Source organism: Aplidium turbinatum, chromosome 2 (genome assembly GCF_918807975.1).
Source record: "Aplidium turbinatum chromosome 2, kaAplTurb1.1, whole genome shotgun sequence".
Taxonomy (NCBI): domain Eukaryota; kingdom Metazoa; phylum Chordata; class Ascidiacea; order Aplousobranchia; family Polyclinidae; genus Aplidium; species Aplidium turbinatum.
In genome coordinates this window covers 14,723,317-14,751,209 of record NC_137473.1, presented here as the reverse complement: position 1 = coordinate 14,751,209, position 27,893 = coordinate 14,723,317, and the positions used below count along the sequence as shown (strand labels likewise).

The 27,893-nt window shown below is 38.6% G+C and overlaps 1 protein-coding gene across 2 annotated transcripts in view; it reads left to right on the top strand.

Annotated features, from left to right (window-relative positions):
* Positions 1-18,071, top strand: part of LOC145764727 (active breakpoint cluster region-related protein-like) — a 33,004-nt gene extending 14,933 nt beyond the window's left edge. Inside the window, exons 13-27 of one of the 2 annotated variants that reach the window (XM_082576386.1) lie at positions 560-614; positions 1,006-1,112; positions 1,485-1,628; positions 1,948-2,033; positions 2,389-2,474; positions 4,686-4,924; positions 10,144-10,290; positions 10,679-10,781; positions 11,305-11,525; positions 11,992-12,164; positions 12,257-12,396; positions 12,929-13,043; positions 13,507-13,632; positions 14,756-14,906; positions 15,909-18,071. In XM_082576386.1, coding sequence (XP_082432512.1) covers positions 560-614; positions 1,006-1,112; positions 1,485-1,628; positions 1,948-2,033; positions 2,389-2,474; positions 4,686-4,924; positions 10,144-10,290; positions 10,679-10,781; positions 11,305-11,525; positions 11,992-12,164; positions 12,257-12,396; positions 12,929-13,043; positions 13,507-13,632; positions 14,756-14,906; positions 15,909-16,358 — 2,343 coding nt within the window. In that variant the 3' untranslated portion in view covers positions 16,359-18,071. Of the gene's footprint in view, positions 1-559; positions 615-1,005; positions 1,113-1,484; positions 1,629-1,947; positions 2,034-2,388; positions 2,475-4,685; positions 4,937-10,143; positions 10,291-10,678; positions 10,782-11,304; positions 11,526-11,991; positions 12,165-12,256; positions 12,397-12,928; positions 13,044-13,506; positions 13,633-14,755; positions 14,907-15,908 lie in introns of both variants that reach the window. The other variant, XM_082576385.1, reaches the window with a different exon arrangement.
* The last annotated feature ends 9,822 nt before the right edge of the window (positions 18,072-27,893 follow it).

Genomic DNA, 27,893 nt, shown 5'->3' with positions numbered 1-27,893 from the left:
ACGCTGTCTGATCCACAACAGGGGTTTTCAACGCTTTTCTCGTTACAACTTGTCGACTTTTTACCCAAAAAGCAAAAGTTGTCTTTATACCGTTTTAATATCTGGTGACGTTAAACCGATGTAAACTTCTGTTAAATTGGTGAAGATAAATTTATCCTTACCGCCATTTTCGGAACAATATCTGTGAATTTATCATACAAATTTTGCCCTGCTTTAGTAATTTTACTCTCTCAATAGAAAAGAGGTAATACTGTATACCTCAAGATGAGGTAAATTAAAACCAGGACCTACCTCTTTCAAAAATCTCATTAAGCCACCTTTCACATCCTCCCGTTGCTTTTTGTGCTAAAACTACTAGACTGCCAAGATACATTGGAGGATAATGCTAACGGCTATTTGCTGCATGTGACTACATTTCTTGCATCGTTCTTGTTAATACTGAAGTTGTAAACACCATATGCTAAAGTTTGTTACAACATTTATTTGGTTTGTAGACCGTTTTATGCAAAAGTATCAATTTATGTATTTTCTACTTCAAACTTTGAATTTGATGTTTTAGAGCCTGAAAGTGCAGTCTCGGGGAAGCAAAGACGCGGAATCTATTAGTCTGATTGGTGAGTTTGTACGTGTTGGTAATGCACTTCCACGAATGAACGTTTCCGCTTTAAGAATATCAATGTTTCGGTCAGTCATAGTAAATGTATGCTTGTGAAACTTCAAGATTTAATCGAAAATTACTATTCCGAGAAGGTTACGAGACCAGTTGCTACATTCAAGGAAACTAAAATAAAGAAATTGAATAAATAAACAATGACATTAAAATACAAAATTGCGTGTGAACTGTCTCATGAGCTGATGTTTTTTTTTTAACTTGTTGCTTATCAGAACCCAACCGAAGGGGCTTTTGTGCTGACTTTTTATTTGTTAGATCCAACAAAGATGTACATTGCCGTGTAAAGGTTTTTTTACAACTCCAAGCAATTTAACAACTTGCGATCCTTACAGACGTCTTGTACAAGCCTGTGGAGAGAGTGATGCGGACCACGTTGGTACTGCAGGATCTCCTCAAGCACACTCCTCATCGACATCCGGACTACCAAATATTGAGACAGGTGAATTTTCATTTCGTTTATATTTTGTTTCCTTGATTCGAAGTAAAGATTTCTTTCCTGTGGATATTTTTTATATTTGTGGCTAAAAATTGTTTAATTCTGTACTTGCAACAAGTTGCAAGCAAGATATGACGTAGTGATAGTGACGTATGTTTACGATCGATGACGTCGTGATTGCACGTTAGTGATGCGTTGTAAGTGCAGCAAGCACTTGATGACGAATGCATTTCGACTTTGCATTGGTTGACTTCAGTCATTCGTTCGCGACTTTTTACAGAATTATTCTATATTTAATGTGAACCTCAAAGGAGGATATCAGTTGTAAATGTAATTTCTTTTACTAATGTGTTCGAATTTTCTTCCTGTCTGCAGGTTTTAAAGCATTCCCAAATCTTTTTGGAGCGGATCAATTCCACATCTTCCTCCTCCTTCAAACCGCGTCGGGTCCCTTCTTCGGCTGCTGCTGCTGCGAGATCAGCTCATCGAGAACTGATTAAGGAAGGATTCTTGGTGGAGGTTTGTGAGGAAGGAGCTTAACGTCAAAAGTCTTTGTCAAACAAAATTAACGTTGGTTTTGGATTGTGCAACCTTAAATCAAAAAGTCCGTTTAAAGTTTGCTGAAACAGTTTAATAGATAATAAAACAGATAATGGAAGTTTCTTTTTTCTTTCACAGTTATTTTAGATAAAATGCGATTTGTTTTATGCTGTTATTCGTTTATTAATAATGTCAAATTGTGTTGTTCATATTTTAGAATAATTTTAGAAAGATCTCTCAGTTAATTTTGTAGATTTGACTTCTAATTTGGGCAACGTTTTCTTTTTGTTGCTTTCAGATCGCCACAGATGGGAGCAGAAAACTACGGCATTGTTTTCTGTACAGCGACTTGCTGTTATGCGCCAAACAAAAAAGCGGTGCTGGGTCAGTGTTGCCAATGATTTTTTTCACATGTTAATTAAAATTTTTCAATTTTTCGACCAAACTTAATCACATTTCAGTAGCTTGTCACATAAGCTCTCACATAAGCTTGTCACATATTCTCACACCACAAGCAAACAAAACCAAACTTTCGTGTTTTCTTTCATATCTTGTTTAAATGCCGTGTTGTTGCTTGATTTCGCATGCTCATAATTGAATAAAGTAATTTCTTTATTGTAAAAGTTTGATCTGGCAACATATCAAAAACCTAGCAACGAAGCAACCATTCAAAATCGGACACTTTTACTGGCTGCGAACTGAAAAAGGGCTAGTTTCCTAAACGATGTCTTTTTTTCAGTGTTTTCCATTCGAAGGACTCTTACGAATGCAAATGGTACATCCCCCTCGCCGACTTGTCATTTCAACCAAAGGAGGACTCTGAAGGTGACTATTGGTGTCGCATCTCAATTTCAATTTATCGTTTTTCTGCTTCAGTTGTTTCCCTTTGAACAAACAATTCGAAACTGAGCCTTCAAAACCACGTGATCACATTTTCAATCAAGCGCAAAATTTCATCCTAAAGAGAAAATCTTTGTTTCTTTGTGCAGAGAAAGTATTTCATTTTTCCGCTGGTCATGATCAACCAGTTACTACTCTGCCAAAAAATCAGTATTTTTTTAAACATTGAATCATTGTATGCAAACCTTGAAACGATGTGAAAAGCACCAAGTTAACGGTTGGGCAGTTTGCATGAGTGTCAAAGTTACTGAGCTTAGTTCGAAAGCCCTGTTATTTATCCAATAAATATTGCTTATCTGAGAACATTTACATGCTCATGGTTGGATAAATTTAGTATGTTTTGCATCCATCCTATTTGAAAACTTGCTTTTAGTTTGTTTGGGCACATACATCACTAGGAAGAGATTTGTTTGACATGTAGCCTTTGCTTGACTGAGTTTGTCAGTTTCAAGTATGTTTTTGATGATTGGCAAACATTAAAAGCAATCAATGTAGTAAATTCCCCCTCAACATTGTCAGATAAGTCTACGTAGTTCCTTTTTTTTCGGCGAGACCCGCCACTGCTGCTTGCATTCTTTTCACACAGTTGTGACGTAATTTCGTTGTGACGTAATTTCAATAACGTCAAGCCACCGAAGTGCAGCTTAATACATTTCGATGTCGATCGTTCTTGTTATCTTGTTAATAATTATTTTCATGAAGTTTCTGTTCCACCTTATGACCAAATTAAAGCTCGTGGTGTTAAACAAAACTCGGGTTTAAACTATGGACAGAAGATAGCACGTGACCAATAAAGAAAACTAAAAGCTAACCTAATAATAGGCAACAGACATGGTTAGATCAATTTTGTTTGTTGAATAGGAAGTTCTTGATTCAGCTTGATTACTTCATTTTTAAATAAAAATTACCAGGTGAGCGGACAAAACTAGTATTTTTCACATTAATTCAACATGTGCAGATGTTTTTGACATGACAGCGATGGCTGAAAGGCTTCGTCTAATCTGGCGATCTTCATTTAAAGTACCTTTACTAGTAATACTAAAAATGGAACAAGATGTTTCATTAGCATCTAATTTAAACCGCAATTATCGTCTCCTAACGGCAACCGTACCTTTGTGCAACTCTTTTTGAAATTTGAAACGACGGAAAGTTTGAGAATCAATTGAGCAATTGAACACAGTTTGAAAATCACTGTAGACTTAATACACAAATAAAACATAACCAATTTTTAATTGTTGTAACTTATCGATGATGCAGCAAATTCGGAAACTTTTACGGACCCCTTGAAAACGTTTCGCAGATCCCCGGTTGAGAAACGCTGATCTACATTATATAACTGTTAGCATCTCGCATTTATTTTGACGCTTCTTCAACCAGAATTGACTGATTTCTTCCTTCAACGAGCCAGACCAGTTAAAGATACTTTTGGAGCACGTGGGGATTGGGGTAACAGAGCACAGAAATGCTTGTTTTCTTTTCGCAATAACGTGACGTCACGTTTTGTTGACGTTCGTCCACTGCAGGACGTCTATCCTTCAAGCATATTCAATTATTCAACCAATCGTTTCCTTTTCTTCGAGTTTAGAAACATATTGTCCGCGCGACTACTTCCTTATTGGTTTCCTTTAACTTTTCCGCTTTCCATGAAACTTAAAAATGATCTTAGCGTAAAACTACTGCGGCTCTCGACGAATTTTAAATTCTAAACGCTGCTCATAGAGCCATTGTAGCGTGCAGCAAGTTTACAGGAACGTAGGATTGGCTTTAACCGTAGTTTCTTGTCATGATTTACCGGTTGTCCATTCCATTTTTGGTTTGTTTATTGTAACGTGACGGAATTTTGATTTAGGTGATCTTTGAAATTACAAAAAAACAAATGCTTCTTGTCTCTTTATAGTAGTTGAAATTTCGTTTCCAAAACAAACAAACGAAAACAAAAAAGCTGTAGATTATATTGGCGACCGTAGACAGCGGGAACCGGTTGTAATCTTTTGAATCTCGTCAGCACCACGTTGATTACAAGATTCCGACCGCTATTGTTATCGATTGCTGTTTGTTCATAGCCCATTTTGAGGCCACGCTTCCCCGTTCGTGAAACCTGAAGCCGCGTGGCTAACTTTGAATGTGACGTCACAGTGATGCCGGAAGTTTCGATGACGAGCGAAGACGAGTTACGTCAGATGAGCAATCGAGCGCAACAGTACAAGCGGGACATCGCCAGAGAGAGGAAGAAGAACGCAAAGAAGTCCTCCGATCACGCTCCGGCGAGGAGTAGGAACGAGGAGAGGTTGCGGAAGAGACTGATGGAGGTCGAAGCTAAGATTGTACTCGCCGCGCCGGATCTGCCCTTGAGAATCTACCACATGCAGGGAAAGGTTTGTAATTATGTTTAAAATCAACGTCAAACAAACTCTGCAATTCGTGATAAACTGATGTTGTATCAACGTAAAAGTAACTCGTCAGCAAAATATACTGTTTAGAACAGGGGTCACCAACTGGCGGCCTGCCACGCTGTTTTGTGCGGCCCGCGGAAGGTATCAGCGCACAAGTATAACCAAAAATACTTTTCTTGAGGAGTTAAAGAGCATGAAGGCAAAAATACTTTCCGGGAAGCATATTTTTGCTTTGTATACGATTCCACCGACCTACCAATCAGATTGTAGTTCTAGGTAGGAGTAGTTTAAAGTTATTCCAATGCGATGTCCAGCCACTCTGTCCCAGTGGTTGATTAAAACGTCTGTTTTCAAATTTCGAAAATGTGTGTGAGCATAGGGTTGCTTATTTTAAGTTTGTAAATGTCCTGTAAACACTAGTGTGCGTTTCACCGTAATTGGATTTCACGAGCAGTGTTCCTTTATGTAAGTTTTTGTTGGCAAAATAGGCCGGTGTGCCAACTCAATTTATAATAAATAATTATATATAAACTTAAAGGAAAAATATTATATTATATAAACTTAGAGACTTTTTCTGGTATGAAAATATTTAGCTTAGTACTGCAAAATGTTGTTAATCAACAGTTCTTGCCATGCTGATATGCACCGCAAGTGACATTTTTCTATAATCAAAGAAAGACGGTTTTATAGACTCTCACAAAAAGGATGAAAAACCAATTCATTGCTTTTTTTATAGGGAACACTGTTCATGAGTTACGATAGAAACATTTTTTCGGTGATTTCCACAAGCGTTTGTTTCATGGTGCCTGATTTCTTTCTCCCTGTTATTGGAGCCTATTTTTCGCTGATATGTTTGCAGGTCACTATTGTTGCCTGTATTGCGATGTGTCAAACATTTCCATGTTTACTGAAACTGTTAATTGCAAGATATCTTTTGTGAAGCGAAGTGACAACAACACCACTCTTTGCTTGGCGATGAATATTCTGATAAAACTGCCCGCCTCGCTATAAGTGCGCAAAACAAGTGGCCTCGTTTATTAAGCAATGTTAAAGAAGTCAAAAGTGTTGCTAAAGGAGCTTGGCCTGGCAGTAGCGTTGTTTGACTATTTTTGTTGCTGCGGTATTCTAAGATTTAAGAACATGTAACGCTGGATACAGGGTACGAAATGCGTTCTTTTCTAGCATAAGAGTCAACTTACCCAAAATTTTATTAGTGCGGCCCGCCACAGCTCTCCTAAGTGCCAAAGTGGCCCGCATGCAAAAAAGGTTGGTGACCCCTGGTTTAGAAGAAACGATGTACAAAAAAGCAAATTTGTACAAGTATTTCTCCATCATAAAAGTGACATGCGTTTACAATAGACTTCGTGCTTTGTGAATTGATCAATAAATTATGAAACGTGGCAACTACACACTACTGCTGTATCACTTCTGCTCTGTCACTACAGCACTAATTTAGTCAAGGAGGAACGCGTTTCAGTTTAGCCAAGTTCTTGATTTCAAGGAAGCGTTGTTATTTTATTGATTTATCGTTTTGTTTACGTTAGTATTGTGCTGTAGTGTTTGATTGGAAATTTGGCCAGGCTATACCTTAAGTTATCTTGAATGCCAACTCTTGATGTCATCTTTTTGTGCTTTTCATGGTCAGGAACGGCCCAAGGTAGGGTTTATGGGGTGCACAATCCTCCTGTCTTGCAGGCTGCTTGCATGGGGGTGCACTCACCTTCAACTGTATGGAATCGTTTTCGTTCCATCTCAGTGATGTCATCACTAAGTGATTCAAGCGTGACGAGCCGTTAAAATCACTGAAGTGAAGCGAAAACGATTCCGCACAATCGCCTTTTCTTTGGTTTGCAGTAAAATTTTCTTTACCCAAAGCTCCCCAAACACCAAATTAGTTCCAATTAACACTGATTTAACGTCTGCAAACGTTGAATTAACAAAGGACTGATTTATTGTATTGGGTGGGTTCTTCTTTTAACAGTGAAAGAGTTGTGTTTCTCGACAGTCGAGTGTAGCAAGAATTGACAACGATAGACACGTGTTTCGCCCATGAGGCTGGGTTCATCGGTATCGCACCACTAATTCATGCCACATAGTTCTCAACCGCTGCTTTTGTCAGTCAATTGAATTCTTACCCAGCGGTTGAGAACTGTGTGGCATGAATTAGTGGTGTGATACTGATGAGCCCAGCCTCATGGGCGAAACACGTGTCTATCGTTGTCAATTCTTGCTACACTCGACTGCTGAGAAACGCAAGTTTTTGGAAAAGTCTCAGGTAGTGCTGACGCCAGGAAGATCGCTTCTTCTCAACAATGAAAGAATTGTGATACAGTTGAAACTATTTTGTTTCGTATTATTACGGAAATTATGTCGTTCTTCTCGGTAGAGCTCGACCGATATCACTTTTCAGGCCGATACTGATATTTATGAAATTTTAAGGCCGATACCGATATATCATCATCATTGTCAGCCATTATTGTTCTACTGCAGGACGAAGGCCTTCCCCATATCTTTATAATTTTGTCTGTCTTTGCACGTTTGTGTCCAGTGTTTGTCGAATTGGTAGAGTTCGTCTCGCCATCTTGTTTTCTGTTTCCCTCTTGCGTTTATTGTCAAGCGGTATCCAGTCAGTAGCTCTTCTTGTCCATATGTTGTCAGTTCGCATGATATGTCCTGCTCAATTCCACTTTAAAGTTTTTATTGTTTGAATGATATCTTTGATTTGTGTTTGTTGTCGTATCCATTTGATGACATCCAAAATTTGACAATATCCAAAATGATGACATCATTTTTATATCTTCAACACCCAATGAACTCCGAACCATGTTGACTGAACTCGACGAGACAAGCAAAGAGGTCGGTCTCAAAATGAATTTGACTAAAACACAAGTTATGTTCAATCACCATGTCAAAGGAAACCAAAACATTACATTAGGTGGAGCCAATCTCCAAAACGTAAACAAATACACATACCTTGGCCAAATGGTAACCACATCACCTGATAAAGAAGAAGAAATTAAAAGAAGAATTACACTTGGTTGGCAGGCATTTGGAAGAGCGAGCTCAATATTTAAAAGTAAATTACCGATCTCAATGAAAAGAAAAGTATATAATCAATGCATTCTCCCAACAATGACATACGGAGCAGAAACATGGAACTTAACGAAAGCACTAACAATCAAACTACGCACTGCGCAAAGATCACATGAAAAAGCACTCTTAGGCATTACATGGAAAGACAGGAAACCAGCCAAATGGATACGACCGATATATATTAGGGTGGGTCGAAATTTGGACCTTTTCTCCGATTTCATTGCTGCAAATTTCTTTCTTGCTAATAGTCATAAAACGACATTCCGTTTGATACAATTTATCGGCAACCTCTGATATCGGCCGATAAATATCGGCTGACCAATATATCGGTCGAGCTCTACTTCTCGGTACCATTTCATTTCACTGCTGAGAAAGAACATCACAATTGCTACAACTGTGCAGTGTGTAGTTGTTGTCTATACAGCGATGAGATAACGTTAAACTAACGCATAACAGTGTTTTTGTTTTGTTGATTTTCCCAAAATAGTCACCAGAATGTTTTCACAAATGTATTTTGATGGAAAAAATTAACGTAACATTTGGTTGATTTAGAGTTGTTGTAACTTGCTAATGGCTGCTGAAAACGCTATTAACATTTCTCACCGGCATGGTGCCACAGAAGGAACTAAATTTGTTTTATTTTTTGTATGGCTACAGCCTACAAGTTCCCTGGCACATACAAATTACATTTGAATTTGTACCTTTTTGTTGCTACAGTATTACTAAACAATGTAAACATAGTAAACGATGGTTTAGTTAAACCGGTTTATTGCAGTTTTAACCGCTTTACCATTGATTGCGCTGGCCCATGTTTCACTAACTTCAAAATATTTTACTGTTTTCCTTATTAAATTTATAATTTTATTTCATTTCTCTTCAGGGTTGTCGGTATTTTACCCGACCCAAAAAAAACCGGGTGGGTTTTTTTCAAAAAACCCACTTAAAAAAACCCAAAAATACCCAGAGCATCATATTTGTCCAATTTTTATCAGAAAATTGAAAAAATGAACCAAAGTACTACAAGGTACTTAAAACAAACTTCAAACTAGGACTTAAGGATGTGATTGTGAAGGAAATTTCCAAAGATAAATTGAAAACACAGTGGATATTTCTGTACATAAAAATGAAGTAATGGCACTTTGTACTACACTAAAACTCATTTTTGCAAGAAGGCCTCATAGTTAAACAGCCCTAGTGCATTATTTTATTGAGTTATGCCAGCATGTACTGTGAGTGAGAGGCACTTCATTGGTAAAAAGTAGTATTTGAGGTGAAATAAGCATGAATCTACCTACCTTTTTTGCATCTTTTTTAAATAAAACCCAAAAAAAACGGGTTTTTCTCAACCCTGTTTCTCTTCATGGTTTTGTGATTGATCATGTTTTTTTCATGTTTTTGTGAGTGATCATGTTTTTTTCATGTTTTTGTGAGTGATCATGTTTTTTTCATGTTTTTGTGAGTGATCATGTTTTTTTTCATGGTTTTGTGAGTGATCATGTTTTTTTTCATGGTTTTGTGAGTGATCATGTTTTTTTTCATGTTTTTGTGAGTGATCATGTTTTTTTCATGTTTTTGGGAGTGATCATGTTTTTTTCATGTTTTTGTGAGTGATCATGTTTTTTTCATGTTTTTGTGAGTGATCATGTTTTTTTCATACGTTAGGGCTGTGAATGAACAAAGCCTCAAACTTTTGCCTTAAACTGTTTAGACTATTCTTACCTCAAAAGAACTACACATGCAATAAACACTCTTCTGGTATTGACCCTAAACTTTGCTTTACATTACAGCCTAATATCAATGCATGGGAGATAAAATGGTCGCATTTCATTTAATCATTTTAACTTTCTATCTTTTCTTATTCGCACATGCTAAACGCAAATCTAACATCTGTGTACTGCATTATAATATGTTCCTGTACTCTTCTGATTGTCCTGCAGTTTATCACCGCCAATGCAATGAAGCAATAATTGCTTTGATATTAATAATAATAAAGAGCTGTTCAAATGTTCTGTAATTTTTTAAGCAATAATATCTTGACCCGCGCACGGATGTATAACATATTTGGCCTTTATAAAAATTTTGGTTTTCATGGACACTTTTCTTTTTAGAGTTACATGTTTCTGATGTCATCTGACTATGAAAGGATTGAATGGACAGAAGCGGTAATGAAGCAGCAAGAGTCATGTTTCAAAAGCTTCTCTCTCACCTCCTTGGAAATTAGTATGCTCTTAGCCAATTGTGTCCGTCAAAGAAAGGTGAGGTGTAGGTTGTTGTAGCCATTGTTTTGAAAGGGGCGTTCAAAATCTGACCTCCTTCGTTGTTTGCTTGACTTGCAATGCCAAAATATGGATATCAAGTTTTTTTTAAAAAAAGGATGTACTATGTGAATAGATTGTCTTTTGGGTCGTTTCTAATTTTAAAAAGATTGCCCACAAGTTAAATACTTGTCCACTTCTGCGTAAAACCTTAAAGCACAGGTTTAGTCAGACGGTATTCTTACATGTACCTGGATACGCCGTAGATTGCATGCATTGTTTTTTGTTTTTTTTTGTATCAGTAACATGCTCCCTGCTGTGTGATCTTGCTTTTTCGCGTCAATGGCCCCATCTCTTTGTCTAATATTTCTCTATTTTTACTAAAAAGAGAAACAAGTTCGGCTCCATGATGATGAACGAAGACGAAGAACTTCTTTCTGGATACCTCAACGTTACAATACATTCCGGTCAAGGTTTTCTGCGGGCTTGCAGTGAGTTACCATCTGTGCTATATCCCAGAAAATCATTGTTTTTTCGTGCCGTCTCTTCACTCATAAAGTTATGTGTTTATCCGCTATGCTGTTTTGGCGGTCGTATTTTGTGTGCATCTGAATAATCAGACTTTTGAAGGAAATCGTTGCCGTTATTAGTTGTACGTCTCATCTATGTTGACCTTTATACACAGGCCATGCCAACCTGTAGCTAAAAATTTGGCTGGAGGCCGATCTGTTAGTAGCTGAAATCGCTAGTATAAGTTAGTAGTTTTTGCAGGAATTTGAGATTCAGTGATCATACTTTGGAATTTGGATTCTCAAAACTATCATTTCAAAGGGATATGAACTAAATTTAGCTGATACGTAGTCCAAAATTGAAATTACACTTGCCTCCAGTTCTTACGTTGGCAGAGCCTATATCGCTATGCTGAAAAGTATGTATCCTGTGGATGTACTTCGATGTCTGCATTTTTTCTATTGGGTTCGATGCCTCTCAAATAACGTCTCTTCAACATTGCAGACCCCTACTGTACGTTGGAGGTGGACTCCTACGGACAATTCCAGACCAAAGCAAAGACAAGACCCTGCCGAGACACGGACAACCCGGAATGGAATGAAGAGTTTGAGCTTGACCTTGACGGGGCCATGACTCTCAGAATATTGTGCTACGATAGGGCCAGGGAGGCTTCGGCTGGGGCCTCGTATGACGACGATGTCTTGATTGCAAAAGGAAAAGTTGGGGTAAGTGGCCAAATCAAGATTTATCACTCACCATTTACAAACTCAACTGGGTGTTATTGGGATGACAAACGTAAGTTTTCGTAGTTATAACGTCGGATAACTTACATTAGGGGCGGGCAACTTTTTTACTCAAGGGCCAGTTAGAAAAATGTAGTGCTGACAGTAGGGCCGCACATCAAATAAACACCAATTCATATTTTCGAAATTGTGTAAATCGAGATGAAAATTCCTCATGCAATACTGCCACTCTTCCAGCATAACCATCCAGGCTCTCATTACTGCCATCAAAGACACCTTTTAATGTAGGAAAATGGTCAATTTTGTGTTCACGCAAGCTAAAAGAAATAGCTGGAAGAAGATGAAGAGCCGCACAAAAAAATGGAAAAGGGCAACCCGCGGGCCGCACGTTGCCCACTCCTGACATACATCAACTTTTCAATAATTAACCATGTGTTTGTACCTCCAGCTGACCCAGGAGTCGTTGAGAGATAAGGGAGAATGGATCGAGGAATGCGTGCTGATGAATGAACTCACCATCAGGGTCTCAGTCAAGTTCACACCAAGGGAGCGCAGCCTCCAACGTGTCCTGTCCAAGAAAGCAAACGGACTGTTTGGAGTCAAGATCGAAATCTCTGCCAAGTGAGTGCCTTAGCTGTGACGATGACAATCGTCACGGTGACGTCAAATGACAATTCTGTGACGACAAATCTCAAATTTAACTCTCTCTCCAGGAGAGACAGCTCCGGTATCCCTGGGATCGTCCGGAAGTGTGTGGCGGAAGTTGAGAGGCGAGGAATGAGCGAGGTCGGGATATATAGAGTCTCAGGGATCGCATCAGAAATCCAAGCGCTCAAAGCTTCTTTTGATACTGGTGGGTTTAAAAAGCTGACTAGATTGATTAAAATATTCTTATTCCTTGAAATTGATTTTTTTAAATGATACGTTTTTGGGTTCACAAAGACTGATGTTGAAAATTCACGCGATAATCTTGAATCAGGATGAAATCTCGGCGCGTCCTTTTATAGTTCAGCTGTGTTGGTACTGTATTGTTGTCTGAGTAATTCGATGCAGCACCAAGCGGTGTCATCATTTGTCATTATCGCCTTTATAACAGAAGCTTACGAAGGGAATTTTATAAAGGATACAATCATATTACTGCAATCTATTGCCTTTAAGTTTGTTCATCATACGATTTGCCACAATTTTTTTTTAAAGGAATTATCCCTTCATCTCCTTGTAGCAATCTCTCTGAAACCGTATACAGTATTTGGTAAAAACAATTCCGTAAATTTATACCCTCATTTTTTTCCTACTTTTATAATTAAGCTTTCACGTGATACAATTTTTCATTTCACGTGATACAAATTTCATTTCACGTGATACAATTTTCACTTCATCTTCAGACCGGAAAGACGTCAACATCCTACTTGGGGAGGTGGATATCAACGCTGTGGCTGGTGTATTGAAGTTGTACTTCCGCGAGCTCCCTGAACCGTTGTTCACCGATGCTAGATACAGGTGGGTTTGTCATTAGAAGAAAAAAAAAATCACAAAGGCTTTTGACCGCGGGGCATACTTCGCAATAGAAGGATGAAAGTAATTCCACGTTGAAAACCTTTGATATATAACCTTTGTAAGCATTTTTTGCAATTTGAGGCCATACCATGTCAATAAAAGCGATCTTTTGCCGTTGCTGGACGTTGTAACGATACAAAAAGTCAACTTTTTGCAGACTGAGGAAATAGAGCAGTTTTCGTTCTTTGCTAAAAACATACTTTTCTGCTTAAGAATGGAAATGCGTAGGATTTATCGTTTTGCTTGGAATCGTCAGGCGATTCCACAGCTTGAACTAACTGCTAAACTACATTGTTTCATAGTCGTATTTTACAGAGAAACTTAATTCTTAATTTAATTCCTAACTTCCATCAGCATTAAAACAACGTTAGATGATCGTTACTTACTCATCACTTGATTGCAACAGCAATTTCCTCGAAGCCGCATCCCTGACGGATCCGGAAACCAAACAACGAACAGTCCGCCGTCTCCTCTCTGATCTTCCTCCAGCTAACTACAGGACCCTCCACTTCCTCCGTAACCACTTACTCCAGTAAGTTGAAGTTGATAAATTTCTTTTTGGATTGTTTCTCTCATTGCAACAACTGCGCATGTCGCCTGCATAGCTGAGTGGTGAGAGCCCTGGAACGGCACTCAAAGGGGTGCCTGTTCCTCACCATTCATGAGCATGCGTCTGTGTCTTTGGCAGGACACTTAAAGCATGCCTGAAGGTGGGTACGGAGATGGCTTCTTGCCTTCCCGTCTACTATTCTAAATCTTCAACCACCAGGCGATAAATATGGGTACCGTACGACAAAAAAAAACTACGCTTTTTTTAAGCGAAGTCAGAACTCCACATCCGATAATCAGAAGCATGATTAAGAGTAAATTTCACAGAACGGATGACAAGGTTATGTGTCTGATATACTACAGCAATCCCGAAAGTTGAAATTTTAACGCTCAGCAAAACGTTTTTGACACCTAGTTTCACCCAATGGGGTTTGCCTTCCTTTGTTCAACTGAAGAATAAATACTTTTTGTAAAGTTTGTTGTATATCTTTGCTTAAGATGTGCTGAGTTTTTTTCTCATTTGTTCTTTTCAATCTGTAGTTTGTTTGCATTTTGCTGATCGGACTAAAAAGATTACTGTAATGCAATCATATAACTGGATATTGTTAATTTTAAGGAAAAAAATTAGCAAACTCGTCTTAGCTGTGTCTCTCTCAATTTCGCTTCAAAGAAGCCTGACGTCATAGATGTCATCCGTTGTAGCCTACGTGTTCCTTGTCGTGTGTGTGGTTTCAACAGTGCACTTGATATCGAAACCCATGGGCTCTATCCAAGGGGGGTGATCACCCCCTTACTCATTGGAGTGGTTTGAATGACTAAGACGAGTCGAAAGTTGTTGTTGAAATGACTAAGACGATTTTAGCCCACTGTCCAAAAATCACCCCCCCACCCGAATTCTAAAAGTGGAGAGAGCTCCTGACGAAACCCATCTAATTTCTTTCCTCAACAATTGCGGCCAATTCTATTCGTGACTTCGTGATTCGTGACGTGACAATTCTATAACGTGATTCTATTTGAATGAAACCAACTGACGTAGCTGCGTCTGAATCGGCGATAACTTTTTTCGTTGCTTACGCTGTGTTTGATATCAAGAGATATCTTTCCAGGGTTTCCCAGAGTGAGCACGTCAATAAAATGAACCTTCACAATCTTGCCACTGTATTCGGCCCCACCCTCCTCCGACCGGCCGAGGACAAGAATCCGCAAGCCAACCAGACGCTCATGCTCAATGCTCTACGCCTTGATGTCCACTACCAGGTAGGGGACGGACAATGCTTTCGAGACGTGGTCACGATAAACACCAGTGAAATGCTTCATTATAATAAAAAGTAGAAAGTACCACACTAAATCGGCTAATTCATCTTTTCTCTACACAAGTGTGTCTTCGTCAGTATATAATATTATTCAAATGGAATTCTATTTTTATTATTTAAATTAGTATTTATATAGAATTCTGTTCAAATAATTTTATATATTGACAAAGGCACACTTGTGTGGAGAAAGTCTATAATAAAACTGAATTAGCCAATTTAGTGTGATAATCTCTAATTTTTTTGATTATTTTATCACACCACGTATTCTTTTGGATCTCTGGTGAAGTCAAAAGAAGATTTTATTGAAAAGTTTAGTAACGGCGTTTTATTTTAAACTTTTCTCATCACTTGGTTGTTTCTTTCATGATGCCCCAAGTGTGTTCAACCCACTCAGAATAAGTTGTCCGTTTTGCATCGTTTCATCGTCAATGGATGTAGAAACGATGTAAAACGACAACAGTTTCTCGCTAGGAAACAGTTAGATTTGTTTCACGTCGTTCACATGTGAAGGCTTCATGGCTATTTCGTGGTAAAAGCACGCGTGGGTTGCCTAATGGGTGAGGTTGGCTATTGTGTACCATCAACGTCATTGTCTTTCTCGTGACAGGCTTAACGTGCTACTGTTAGGTTAAATTTGTTCCATCATTATGGTACGGTATGTAAAATATATTGTTATAATGCTCAACCCTGTTGTGTTGTTGTATCTTGTCTGTGTTTGGTACAAACATTTTTAAAACATTTTCGGATTTTTTTTTGGTACTAAATTACCTTTTATTGTTTAAAAAGGGTCAGAACATTTCTTTTACAAAGTGTGCTACTTCGAATAATAATTAATTCATAAAGGGTAAACCGAGTCGTGGTTGGCTGCTGAAGATTACTGCTTAAAGCTTAGATTTCTACTGCTTATTCAATTCATGCTTATCATCTTTGCCTCTGACCTTTGCAGATGGATGTGCTTCTGTATTGTCTTGAACTTAATGAAATGGTTGATTATGAAACTTTGAAGAACGGTAATTTGAAGGAATCTGCCGAAGATGGAAAGCCACTTTCCCGCAGTCAGGAAAACCTTTCGTCGAACAACTCAAAGACTGTCGAGTCGCTTAAAAATAAATCCCTAACCCGTTCTTTAACAACGGACGGGGTAAAACCCAAATCAAAAACTGATGTCTCTTCCTCTTCCGTTGTTCCCCCACCTGCTTTTCAACCCAGATATCACCCATATGAGGAAATATATATCCCCCAGACAAACCCAAAACCTAAAGTTGTGGGTCCTCCAATAGTGCGCAAACCAAGTATGGATGCAAATGATAAGGGTGTCCGACCCCCAAAGCCCAAACCTGCCCCACGGCGACCCCAAGTGGGAAAAACACAGTTGCCAGTGGTTACAGATTTATAGTTTTCTCAGTTTCTGCTTCCATCTGTAATTTTGTTTATGTTTCTGTGTTGTTTTTTTTCCTTTTGGCTTAAGGTGGCGCCTTGTTTTCCTATTTTTTCCGCTTAGAATTAGAATCATTTTGCAACAAAACGTTTCTTTTAAATGTAAAATTGACCAAGCTTTCAAGTTGGGATATATCCAAGCAGCAAGAATCCGTCCTTTTTACATTGATTCAACTTCTACACATGTGAAAAGGACTGATTCTGCCTTTGTGAATTATTTTCATTGTGCTGATCATTTGACGTAAAAATTTTATAAACTTTTGTTCATTCGACGTTAGATGATTTGCAACCAGAAAACAAAGTCCGAGATTTTTGAGATATTTTTAGCACGTGCACTTTGTATGGCGCCGGTACTGAAAACGAGGTACTTTCAAAAACATATTCTTGTGGTCCGTGTGTTTTATTGGTTGAACCAGACAAAATTTATACCGTTACTTTCCCGTCGAGCGGTGTTGATGAAACTTGAACATGACGTTGTTCGAGGGCAACGTTAAATTTCGTTGCTTTCACAAACATCCCAGACATAAAAATCCGTCATTTTTTCATTGATTCAACGTCTGCAGACGTTTTTGTAAAAATGATGGACTTTGATGTCTGGGATGTCATCTCAACTTGTTCCGAATTTTTAATCAAGCTTTTGAGTGCGACAATTCCAACCCTGTGCTAAAGTTGCTATTTTTGCTAGCCAGGTTAACAGTGACGGCTGATCTCACGAGTTAAATTACCCACAGAGCAAAATTGGTCATTTTTACATTGATTTAACGTCTGTAGACGTTAAATCAACGTAAAAATGACCGATTTTGCTGTCTGGGTAAGCAACTTCATTGAAGCGATATGTGTATTTTGTAAACTTGTATGTTCCCATGAATTAACCTTGGAAAAATCCTGGAAATTTCACAACCGGCCTTAAGGTTTCAGAGATGTGGACCGTCCTCAGGAAATATTTTGTTCTACAAGATTTCTGTTGGGAAACCACACGAGAATAATAACCGAAAATCAATGTTGATTCAAGGTCTTGGGGATCTGACTTTTGGTTTTTAACTAGAAATTTCATTTTTTCTCTTAAACATAACTAAAGAAATTGTAGCTTTAAGTTGGCCACTGGTGGAAGATTCCAACACCCCTCAGTGACAACCTTTGGAGTTTTCAGAGCCCACTTTCTGTTTTTTTTTACAAGTATTGATTTATTTCTGTCTTCGTATACTTGAACAGGAGACTGCCATTTAGATTCCACAGTCACTGTAAGCACTGACCGCATCTACAACTTTGTGAATCTCACATTGTGTCCTTATCATAAAACCTTTATGTTGATGTGAAATCATTGTTCTTGGCATCTAACCCCACTATCTTCTAAATCGTGTTATTTCTATAATCTTTTGCCCCCTTACTTCGGGAACTGGTTTCAAGTGAAGTCAACTTTGTCATTTTCCACATGACAATGCTTATGTCTCGAATTGTTTCGTGCAATATTTGCCGCTAGTTAGCATCCTTTCTGGTAAATACCCCGGCTTGTCTCTAAGGAAGACGACATGGAACCAATATATTATGTTTCTATGTAAAAAGCAATGACTGACTAAAATGGTACTGTCCTTCGTTATAAATACTTGTTTTTTGGATCGTGTCATATTTAATTTTTGCCTCGGCTGTTTTAATAAAAATTAATTTAGTTCTAAGTCCACACCTGATTTGTCAAGACAACGCTAAGAACTTTTGAGCTAAGTTATGTGACTTCTCGAGTGAATATTTAAGACAATATGGTTTCTCGCCATTGCTTTATCCGATACGATAAGCCAACAGATAGGCCCTACACTAATTATGACGTGGCGTAGCCTACGAGTTAAGCGTACACCCACGAATGGATTTTTACGCTTTTGGTGATCTTTCTTCAGTGACGTATAATCCATTGGTTCATGCTGGTTGATTTGCGAAGGTATGTGGTTCATTGAGTGCCACACTGGCGCAAAAGCAAAAAGCAGCCTATTGGAGTCGTTGCTGTTGTCTGCAGGCTACTTTTTTTCGAAATGGAATAAGATTAAACTACCGTCTTTTAGCATATTTGTAATGTCAGCACCCAAGCGTGCTACTAGCCTATTTTTACTGCTGTATCCTTTTTTCCACTTCGGGCTGAGTCTACAAGGACAACGTAAGAAAATTACAGCTGCCTTAAACAAACACAACGGTTTGTAATCGCCTCTAAACCACTTCGTGGCCGCGTGTTTTCGCCTTTAACTTTGGTGCTGGTAGATGTGAGTTCGATTCCAGGTCGGGTCAAATCGAAAACTTCACAAACAGTACCGATTGTCTTCTTTCTTGCATAACACAGTGAGGATAAGTTGGGTAATAATGTGGTGAGGCCGTAAACCTCATATAAAAATTAAAAATGAGCCCTATCGCTAAAAGACCTTAGCTGTTGTGGAGCCACAATAGTCTTACTTATTGCATTAGACAAGAGATGTCCACACGCAGCTGTGGCGCAAAAGTATTTGAAATTACGAGCTCATTTTGTTCAAACATCCAACCAGTAGGCTAAGATTTAACGTTAGCAAACGATGACTGTTAATATCTTTGTACCATCAAGGCTAAGTATAAGTAGGCATAGGCTTGTTGTCATGATGACAATGGTTGGTTTTGAATCTTTATCCTCGGACTGACAAAGCCTTGATTGGTTATTCCTGGCAGTTTCGCATACTTGTAGAGGCTCTTGATACAGGGCCGGTTACCAAGATTGGCAGGGTGAAGTTTTCCGATTGTTGAAGTGTTGTTGCCGGGAAATTATTCCATTCACTAAGTGCTGCTGAATGAAGAGCAGTCCTGAAATGCGTTGCTCAAGCGCACACTCTGAGAGTCGAACCAGTGCCGCGTGATCTTGAGCCGGGCGCGTAACCACTGAGCTAACGGGGCGGACGGACAATAGTTCGATTTACGATAGCAGTCAAGACCTCATCAGGGAGGTAACAAAAGAGTTTGACGATGATTCGCATCTTTCCACAAAAGAAAAAACATATTTCCGTACTAATGCATCAAATGTTAGGCTATAATGTTACACGAGACTTGAAGTTCACGGTCACTGTATTGTAAAAAAACAAAAAAACACTGTAGCCTATTGTTTGGGCAAATTGTAAATGATTCTAAATGCGTTATTGAAGGCAAAACGCAAGCGATTAGTGTCGCGTTGACGATAAATTAACCAGGGCAAGTTTTTATTGACCTAAAATCTAAAAAAAATGATCAAAACGAAAATTTGACTAAATGATCCACTGTTTTTTGTGTTTATTTAAAATAAGGCTGCTAGAACAAAACAAAAAATTAAATCAACGAAACAACGTTGAAATCCTCAACAGAATATATTGGGTGCGACTGAAGGCTGTATAATCACTTAAGCAGGCAACTTACTCCTCAAGGAACATCACGTTCACCAAAAACATAGCCTAGTTAAAAATAAAATGTGACGTACCTAATCTTTAGTTCAGCAGGCCACAGACATACGAAGGGCTATACCGTATACGTATATGAAGGGCTTAGCCTATACCGTAATCATAAAAAAATCAAAGACTATAGTCGGAAGGACGCCACTCCGCAATAGACGGCACGCCTTTTGGTGTCTTGCCAAAGACACAGCCACATGCTCTTGAGCGGTGTCAAACTGGCGCCCAATCAACTTTCTGGTTGTTCATTATTCTGGAAATGTCATTGTTTTGCACTGTTTTTGGTGTTAAGAAGCTAAACGAAGCACAAATTGAGATCGATGAACAAAAAGTTGTTAAAGCAGTACGGTAGCCTATCAGTTTTTCTCACTCAGCATTTAGAAAAAAATATTTGGACTGAACGTGTCAATTACATAAAATTGACTTTTTATGATTGTGAAACCTACGGTACTCTTTGTGTCCAGAACTCTTAGCCTACTTAAAATAAGTAACCAAAAAAAAACTTGACTTTAGCCTACTTGCCCTCCCAGATAATTGACGCTATCTGCAAATTTGATCTGGCTTCCACTTAGTAGCACAATTGGACTCTAATTTAACTTTAGGTGATTTGTTGGAAAATAAATAAAACATTATTTATTACTCACCTCTCAGGCCTCAGCTAGCCAATAGCATGATGTAGGCCTAACCATAAAATACAATTACACCACTAAGAACTAAACTGCTTTGTTACTCAATAACTGCTTTTATTGTCTTAGTAGCTGTTGTGAATAACTGCATGAAGTTTCAAAATTCTATGCATAATAACACCAGAGCCACTATATGTACATGTACATAGTGGGTCTGTGTTACGGCCAATCTCTATACAAATCAAACGTCATATAAAACCGTTCAGGTCTACTGAATCTTACGTCATGGAATTTTTCTTAGAAATGAGCCAAAATTGCGCCATCGTTCGTAAGACTTGTGTCAAACCTGTTTAAACATGAAATATTGCATCATCACCTTTGAACACCTGTTTGAATTGCGTGACAATGTCTTTCACTATTACGTCACAGTACTGCGTACGTGAGTTTGAGATATTGATATCTATTCTGGTCATTCGTGAAATGGTTGCTTGAGAGTTAGTCGCACATTTAACTGTTTGCTTAGTGCTTGCTAGCTGGACAAAAATTCCGTCTTTATCTAAGTAGTTTGTTCTGTAGTGACAGGTTTTAGTGGCGTACCGTGTTGCGTTCCATTTTCGATAGCCGCGGGCTAATTTTACAGAAATACAATTTTGAATAGACGTTTCAGAAGAGTGTTTCTCTTTCGGTCATTACATACAGACGAACGGATTCGGGAATCTTATGTTACAATTTTCCCACGAAGAGATTATGGTTTACCGCTGTGACCAGTCTGATAACACTGAACAATTGGCATTGAACAAAACATTGAAATGATATTAATAAAAGCATAATGCTACAACTATATATAGTGTCCAACGTACACATTAGTAATGTTGCAAAACTGACCTATTGCTATCGTAAAGATGTTGGACAAAAATTATTTGTCCCTTTTTATTTCTTTTTAAATAGTTCCAGAGGTTATTTTAGGAAACGAAACGCTTGGCAAAATTTTTTGTTTTTATCTTGTTTAACAAGTTTTATCTTGTCACCAGGGACTCAAGGGAGGTATCAGTCAGTGATGGCTTTTTGTACTGTATTTATGTGGCATAAAGTTGGAACTAAATTTGAACTATTTTACCGTTGCTAAATCTTAAAAAGCTCGGTTAATTCAGAAAAAATAAGATGTTTATTCAAATCCAGGTTCATGTTGTTTGGGTTCTCATGGCAACACACTTTTGAGTTAAAAAGCTCAGATCAAAAGAAAACTTAATGTTAGGTTTAACTTCAACTTTCATCTGTATTCAAAAATAAATTATGTGGCTGGTCATCCATATTTTTTGGTGTACCTAAAATAAAAAAATTGTTTACATCTGCCCCAATAGCTCAGTATGTTAACTGATTGACTTTGTAAATAATGAAATAGAAAGATCAAGCAACTCTAGTGCAGTACATTTTAAGGACTGCTTTAATGGCGATGGGATTGCGCAATGGATAACGCGTTGGCGGAAGTCGCTGATCGCAGATTCCGCAAACATTTTTCCGCAGTTTCCGCTAAACCTAATCATAGACTAATCTATGCTCTAACCCTTACCTTCGCTGACCGCAGTTTCCGCAAACATTTTTCCGCAGTTTCCATTAAACTTTACCCTAACTCTAATCATAGAATAATCTATGCTCTAACCCTAACCCTCGCTGATCGCAGTTTCCGCAAACATTTTTCCGCAATTTCCGCTTACCCTAACACTAACAATCGAGTAATCTATGCTCTCTAACCCTAACCCTCGCTGATCGCAGTTTCCGCAAACATTTTTCCGCAGTTTCCGCTAACCTTTGCCCTAACCATAGAGTTATCTATGCTCTAACCCTCGCTGATTGCAGTTTTCGCCAATATTTTTTCGCAGTTTTCGCTAACCCTAACCCTCGAGTTTGTTTGCGGAAACTCCGATCAGTGAGTTCGGCTTTGTGCTATTAAACTGCGATCAACGACTTCGGCTTTTTTAAATTTTTTCTCTCGATCTTTTCAGGGTACGAACTGAGGGTAAGAACTGTTCAGGGTACGAACTAGGTTGCACCCTCATACCACTACGCTCAGGGCTGACCAAATCACTTGTTTCAGTAATGTTATTCATCAGCATCAATGGCAGTTGCTCCCCTTATTTTGGCTTGCCATTAAGTGTCTTTGCCGTGACACTGCAGCATGCTCTGGAGCGGTGTCGAACCCACGTCCTTTCAATAGGATGTAATAAATTGGGTTGGCATAATTGCTGCAGGAAAGGCGGCCGAGAGAAAGGAACTGGCCACCCTACTCTCCTTAGTGCGGAAGGCTTAGTGCAATGGGAATCTTATCTTCTCATACCAGACACTTAAATCATGTATGGAACCACCTTTACTGTTTGTAATAAGCGAAAAAGCGCTATGCCCATACAAAGACAGTTTAGGGGCAGTCACATCTGTCTAACAATAAGCAGCAAGACAAAAGACACACTTTTCCACACAGCTTGTGATGTCACAAGAAAAAAGTTGCTCAGTGACTTTATCACTGACCTTTCAATAAGAAATTTTCTAATCGATCCCATTCGATGAGAAGTTGGCCAACCCTGCTATAGACTAAGCAAATTTTGAATCCATGGCTCAATGCCTCCTGCGTACGCCACTGGCAAGATTTTTATAAAATTGTATAGCAGTGTAAATTACCTAATGTTGAAACACTCAATCTGCATTGAGAAGATTGCACTTGCATAGTCTGCTCGCCTACCATCACCAAAGAGAATAAGTCATTCTATTTTGAAAAAAAATGTATGTACAATACTGTTGTCAAAATGTCAAGTCAGTCAGTGTTGTCGAGTTGCAGTTTTTATCTGAGGTAAATAACCAAATGAAAACATAAGTGATACAGTAGTATTAGTAGTAGTTCCGTTTGGCATTTTCACATTTGAAGCTCATTTTTTAACCAATTTTTAAATATGTTTTTGTATTGGTAAACTGTGTTGAAACCGCCAGGTTCTGCAGTCCATGGACAGTGGAAAATCAAATGATCAACAGTTTGTTGTTTTCACAATGTCGACAGATGGATGAGTTTTGATAGCCTTATCGATAAGAGCAGTAGCAGTTCAGGCATGCCAGGATAAAATTCTAATATTATAACTGATGCATTCCTGTTGCATGTCGAGAAACCTGGAAGGAGTAACGTTAGATCGCCGATACTGTTTCCATCATATGGCCATATGTGCTTGTGATCACAGGCGCCTAACTATTTTTTTGACGGTGGGGGCGAAAGCGTGTTTCATCAGCAGCAACGTAAATTCAGCGAAATGTCACGCAGATGGATGACGTAATTATGTCGTCACACTAGGATTGCTTTTATTGCCACACTCGGAGTTATTGCTACGTTCGACCTACCGTTAATTATTATAAACAAAACTCGATCAAAACACATGCTATGCGTCTGCGTTGGTTAGCGGTTGATGGACTGCGACTCTTCAAGCTAAGCACAACATAAAGTTTAGCAACGAACTAGATTTATTAGCATGAAACAAGAGACGAAAAGGTTTACTAAAAGGTATTGTCTGTAAATGGAATGAAAATACTAACTTGATCATACGCTTGAAAATATACCTGTTGAAAGCAAAATCATTCATGTTTACATCAATTCAACAGCACGTCAACTTGAATAAATTGAAATGTTGCTGACACCGTAAACAGCCCTTGAAAAATAGTTACGGAGAGACGTTTGATTAAGTTTTCGACTTGACATTGCTCCCTTTTCACTACAACATCGCAACTTATGGCTGACCTGCTTTCAAGTTTCAATTCGCTGTAATACGCCCGTGTTGCAGATGAAACAAAAGATGCGCATATTCCCCGCTTTTGATCGGGTTTCTATGGCAACGGTCGTGTGTGCGCCATGCAGTTTGCGCGAGTCCGTTGTTACGTTGGTTAGTGGTAACCTCGGGCCGAGACGTCAAGTTCATTTTCACAGCAAGCGATTCACTGCCGCGACAATTCACTGCAGAGGTTTCGACTTTCGAAAGCGACATCGAGTCTGTTTGCAAGCGCATTAAGCTAAACGCACGCTGCGTCAACGTAGCAAATTATGTTGTTTTTGGGTGCATTCAACATCTAATGACATTGAATCGACGCAAAATGGTAGATTTTTGCTATGTCTCAGGCAGCAAAATTAGTCATTTTTACATTGATGCAACGTCTGCAGACGTTAAATCAATGTAAAAATGACAGATTTTTTTTGTCTGGGGTGGGATTGTAGCATCGCTACTCGTGCTAGTGATTATTTAGCGCAAAGCTGTTGCGGTTTGCATTTAAAAATGTTTTCCTGCTGCCGATCGCTAGTTCATCTATTGTTTTATGTATAAATGCAGCATAAAAAGTTGCTCCCACGCAGAAATATGCGTGGGGGCCTGGCCCCCACGCCCCCACGGGTTAGGCGCCTATGCTTGTGATGGTCAAGCTCATGATTTCACAGCTGCATTTACTCTTGAAGGAGTTAGGTTACATATTTGAAACTTGAACTGTTTATTGGTTAGGCAAAGAAGATTTTTTCCTGAAAGTTTTAACTTTCTAAAGGACTGTCCACAGGGTCAAATATTAACCACAAGATGACGCATTTTGAGTTTTTTTGCTCTGGCTTCATCTTTCCACCCTCCAAACTTCAATAATTTCACATTTGTTTGGTGTCAGTCTCATGGGTGTTAATTAGCAACTAGTATAGATTAATGATATGCAAAATGGTAGTTCTGTGACTATTGGTTTGGGAGATAGCTGACATCATAAATTGTCAAAAAAATTTCAAATGTAAAAAATTTCAATTTTTGAAACGTATCTCTAAAACTAATTTGAAATTGGCAATTTTGATGGTGCATATGAAAACTAGGGCTGCTTCTTACTCAGAATACCAAATTTCAGCTTTGTAAATGCTTTGGATTAAAAGTTTTGAAAATCCAAACATGAAGGAAAATTTACATGCAAAAACATTTATATACATTCCAAGTTTTACATTTACGAGAAAGTAGCCTTCCAGTAGCCTATAAGGCAACCAGTCATTTTAGGTTGAATGTTCTTTGGTTCCTTTGTACAATGTGATGAAGTTGTTTATGTCATTTACGATACAACAAGTGCAATTGGTCAACTTAAAAGTTAATGTTGGTGTTTTTCTCATTGCTTGAAATGGATATTAAGAGGGGTTAAACATCACTGCATTTTACCCCTTAATAGTTGCAGAACAAGGTTGAAGCTCAGAAGATGAGTTCCTTATGAAAATCTTTTTAAGATGAAAATATTTTTTTTTAAAACAGTGTCTAACGGGGTCATTTTTTCACCACAAAGATGGCGTATTTTAGCAAAATTTGCTGCTGGTCCATATTTTGACGTTAAATAACTTTTTACTGAAAGCAGTGTTTCCTTCCAAATTCACCGTAGTTGTAATCCAGTAGGAGGGGAGCCTCCAAGATAAATTTGAGAGCAATGCTATGTTTTGTATGGAAGCTTGAGCTTTTTTAATATCAGGCCTCGAAATTCGTTTTTGTTGACGACGGACAAACGTGTCCGGTCTGAGCAGCTATCTCGGCGGACAAATTAAGTCTCACGGCGGACACACCAGTTTTAACGTCGATCGTCATGTTTAATCGCTTTATTTCGATAATTCTTCCCCATTTGAGTACTATAGCTACGGTTTGGAAGGCTTTTTAAAATTTCAGAGAAGTCACTCTGAAAGGCTTTCCTCAGACCAACGATGTGCGCTTGAAGAGTCAAAGCGCCGCGTAGCTGCTTAATACGCCGCATAACTGATTAACTTTCACGAACGAGGTCGAGTGGCTGCTTGCGTCACAATGCTCTGGACACGAGTCGGAAAACTCCCACACTAACTCTACTATTTTCTGCTGTGCAAAGTTTCACTAGGTTTCTTTCTTTAGGTTTATTTTTGAGTGTCATGTGAGTGAAAGTCTCAAAGAGCGAGTAGGTTCATCGCCCTCATTCTCACTTTTAGAATTTTCCAGGTTTTTTTTCTTACAGTAATACCAAAAGTTAACAAATTTTTTTGCATCTTGCTGTAATAGCGTACTCGTGTAATCTAATTGTGTAACCAACCTTGCCATCAATATTACTCGATCAAAGCCAGACATTGTGACGTAAGACCTGAACTAAGTTGCACGTGATTTTGTTTGTTTGTTTGTTTATCTTTATCCTGCATTGCGGGAAAGCGGACTTGAGCGCTATGCATCGGTGTACGCCTTCCGACATACACCTGACCCACGCTGCAGCCGACGGCAATGTCTGTTTCCGGTTGTCTACTTTACTTATGACTTAAATTTGGTACTACCCATTACTCGAAATCGATCACTAGGTAGAGGCAATTGTCGTAAAGTTTCTTGCCCAGAGAAACAACAGCAAGTGCGAGTGGCTGGAGTCGAACATGCAGGCTCTCGACTGCGAGCCCAACGCGCTAACCACTCGGCCACGGCTGCGATTAGTGTAAAAGTACGGTACTCCCATTGATTCTTAGCGAAGAATTCACCTTTGTTACGCTGATTCAATGTCATCCATTGTTGAAGCAACGTAAAAATCGAAAGTTTTCCTGCTTGGACGGAAGATAACGGATACAACATCGTTTCTCAACCTGGGGGTCGCAACCCCCAAGAAGGTCGCGAAGGTCATTTTAAGGGGGTCGCAAAGATTTTCATAAAACAAATTCGAAATTGCAAAAATGTCCAGATAAATGAAAAATTTTTGCAGCAATCACTTTAGTATACATTAATGTTGTAGCAAGTGACTGATTGGTTGCACTGTTACGAAAGGGAACGGGTAGCTCGGTTGTAGGCCAATTTATCATTGTTTGTTCAAGTTGAACGATATTTCTCTGAGCTCAAGGAAAGAGATGCTGCATTTGTACGAAATTCGTTCTCTACTGCTTTGGATGTTGCTGATATTCCAGATGAATTACCGTACAAGACCAATTTTATGATCTTGAAAATGATTCTTCCTTAGGCTAAGTGACGTTTTTCATGAAATGCCCAAGTTCTGGTGCGTTAATTATGCGTAAATCATACCCACAACTATCTGAATTAGCTTTTCGAATATTATTTCCATTTGTCACTTAACATAACTTAGGCCTACCTTTGCGAAAGTGGTTTTTCAGCTCTTGTCCACATCAAAACGATGGCAAGAAATCGAAGGAAAGTTGAAGATGATATGAGATTGGCGTTATCAAGCACTCAACCACTAATTTCGAAGTTGGTCAAGCAGTTGCAGAGTCAACCGTCGCATTAAAAGTTGTGACATTCACCATTCACCAATTCTTTGAAATTAAATGTTATTGCAATGTATTTTTGTGCTAATTTATATATCTATAGAAAACCTAGCAGGAAGGGGTCACAGGCTGTGTTAAACACCTAAAAGGGGTCGTGAACCACAAAAGGTTGAGAAACACTGGGATACAATATTAATATTCTC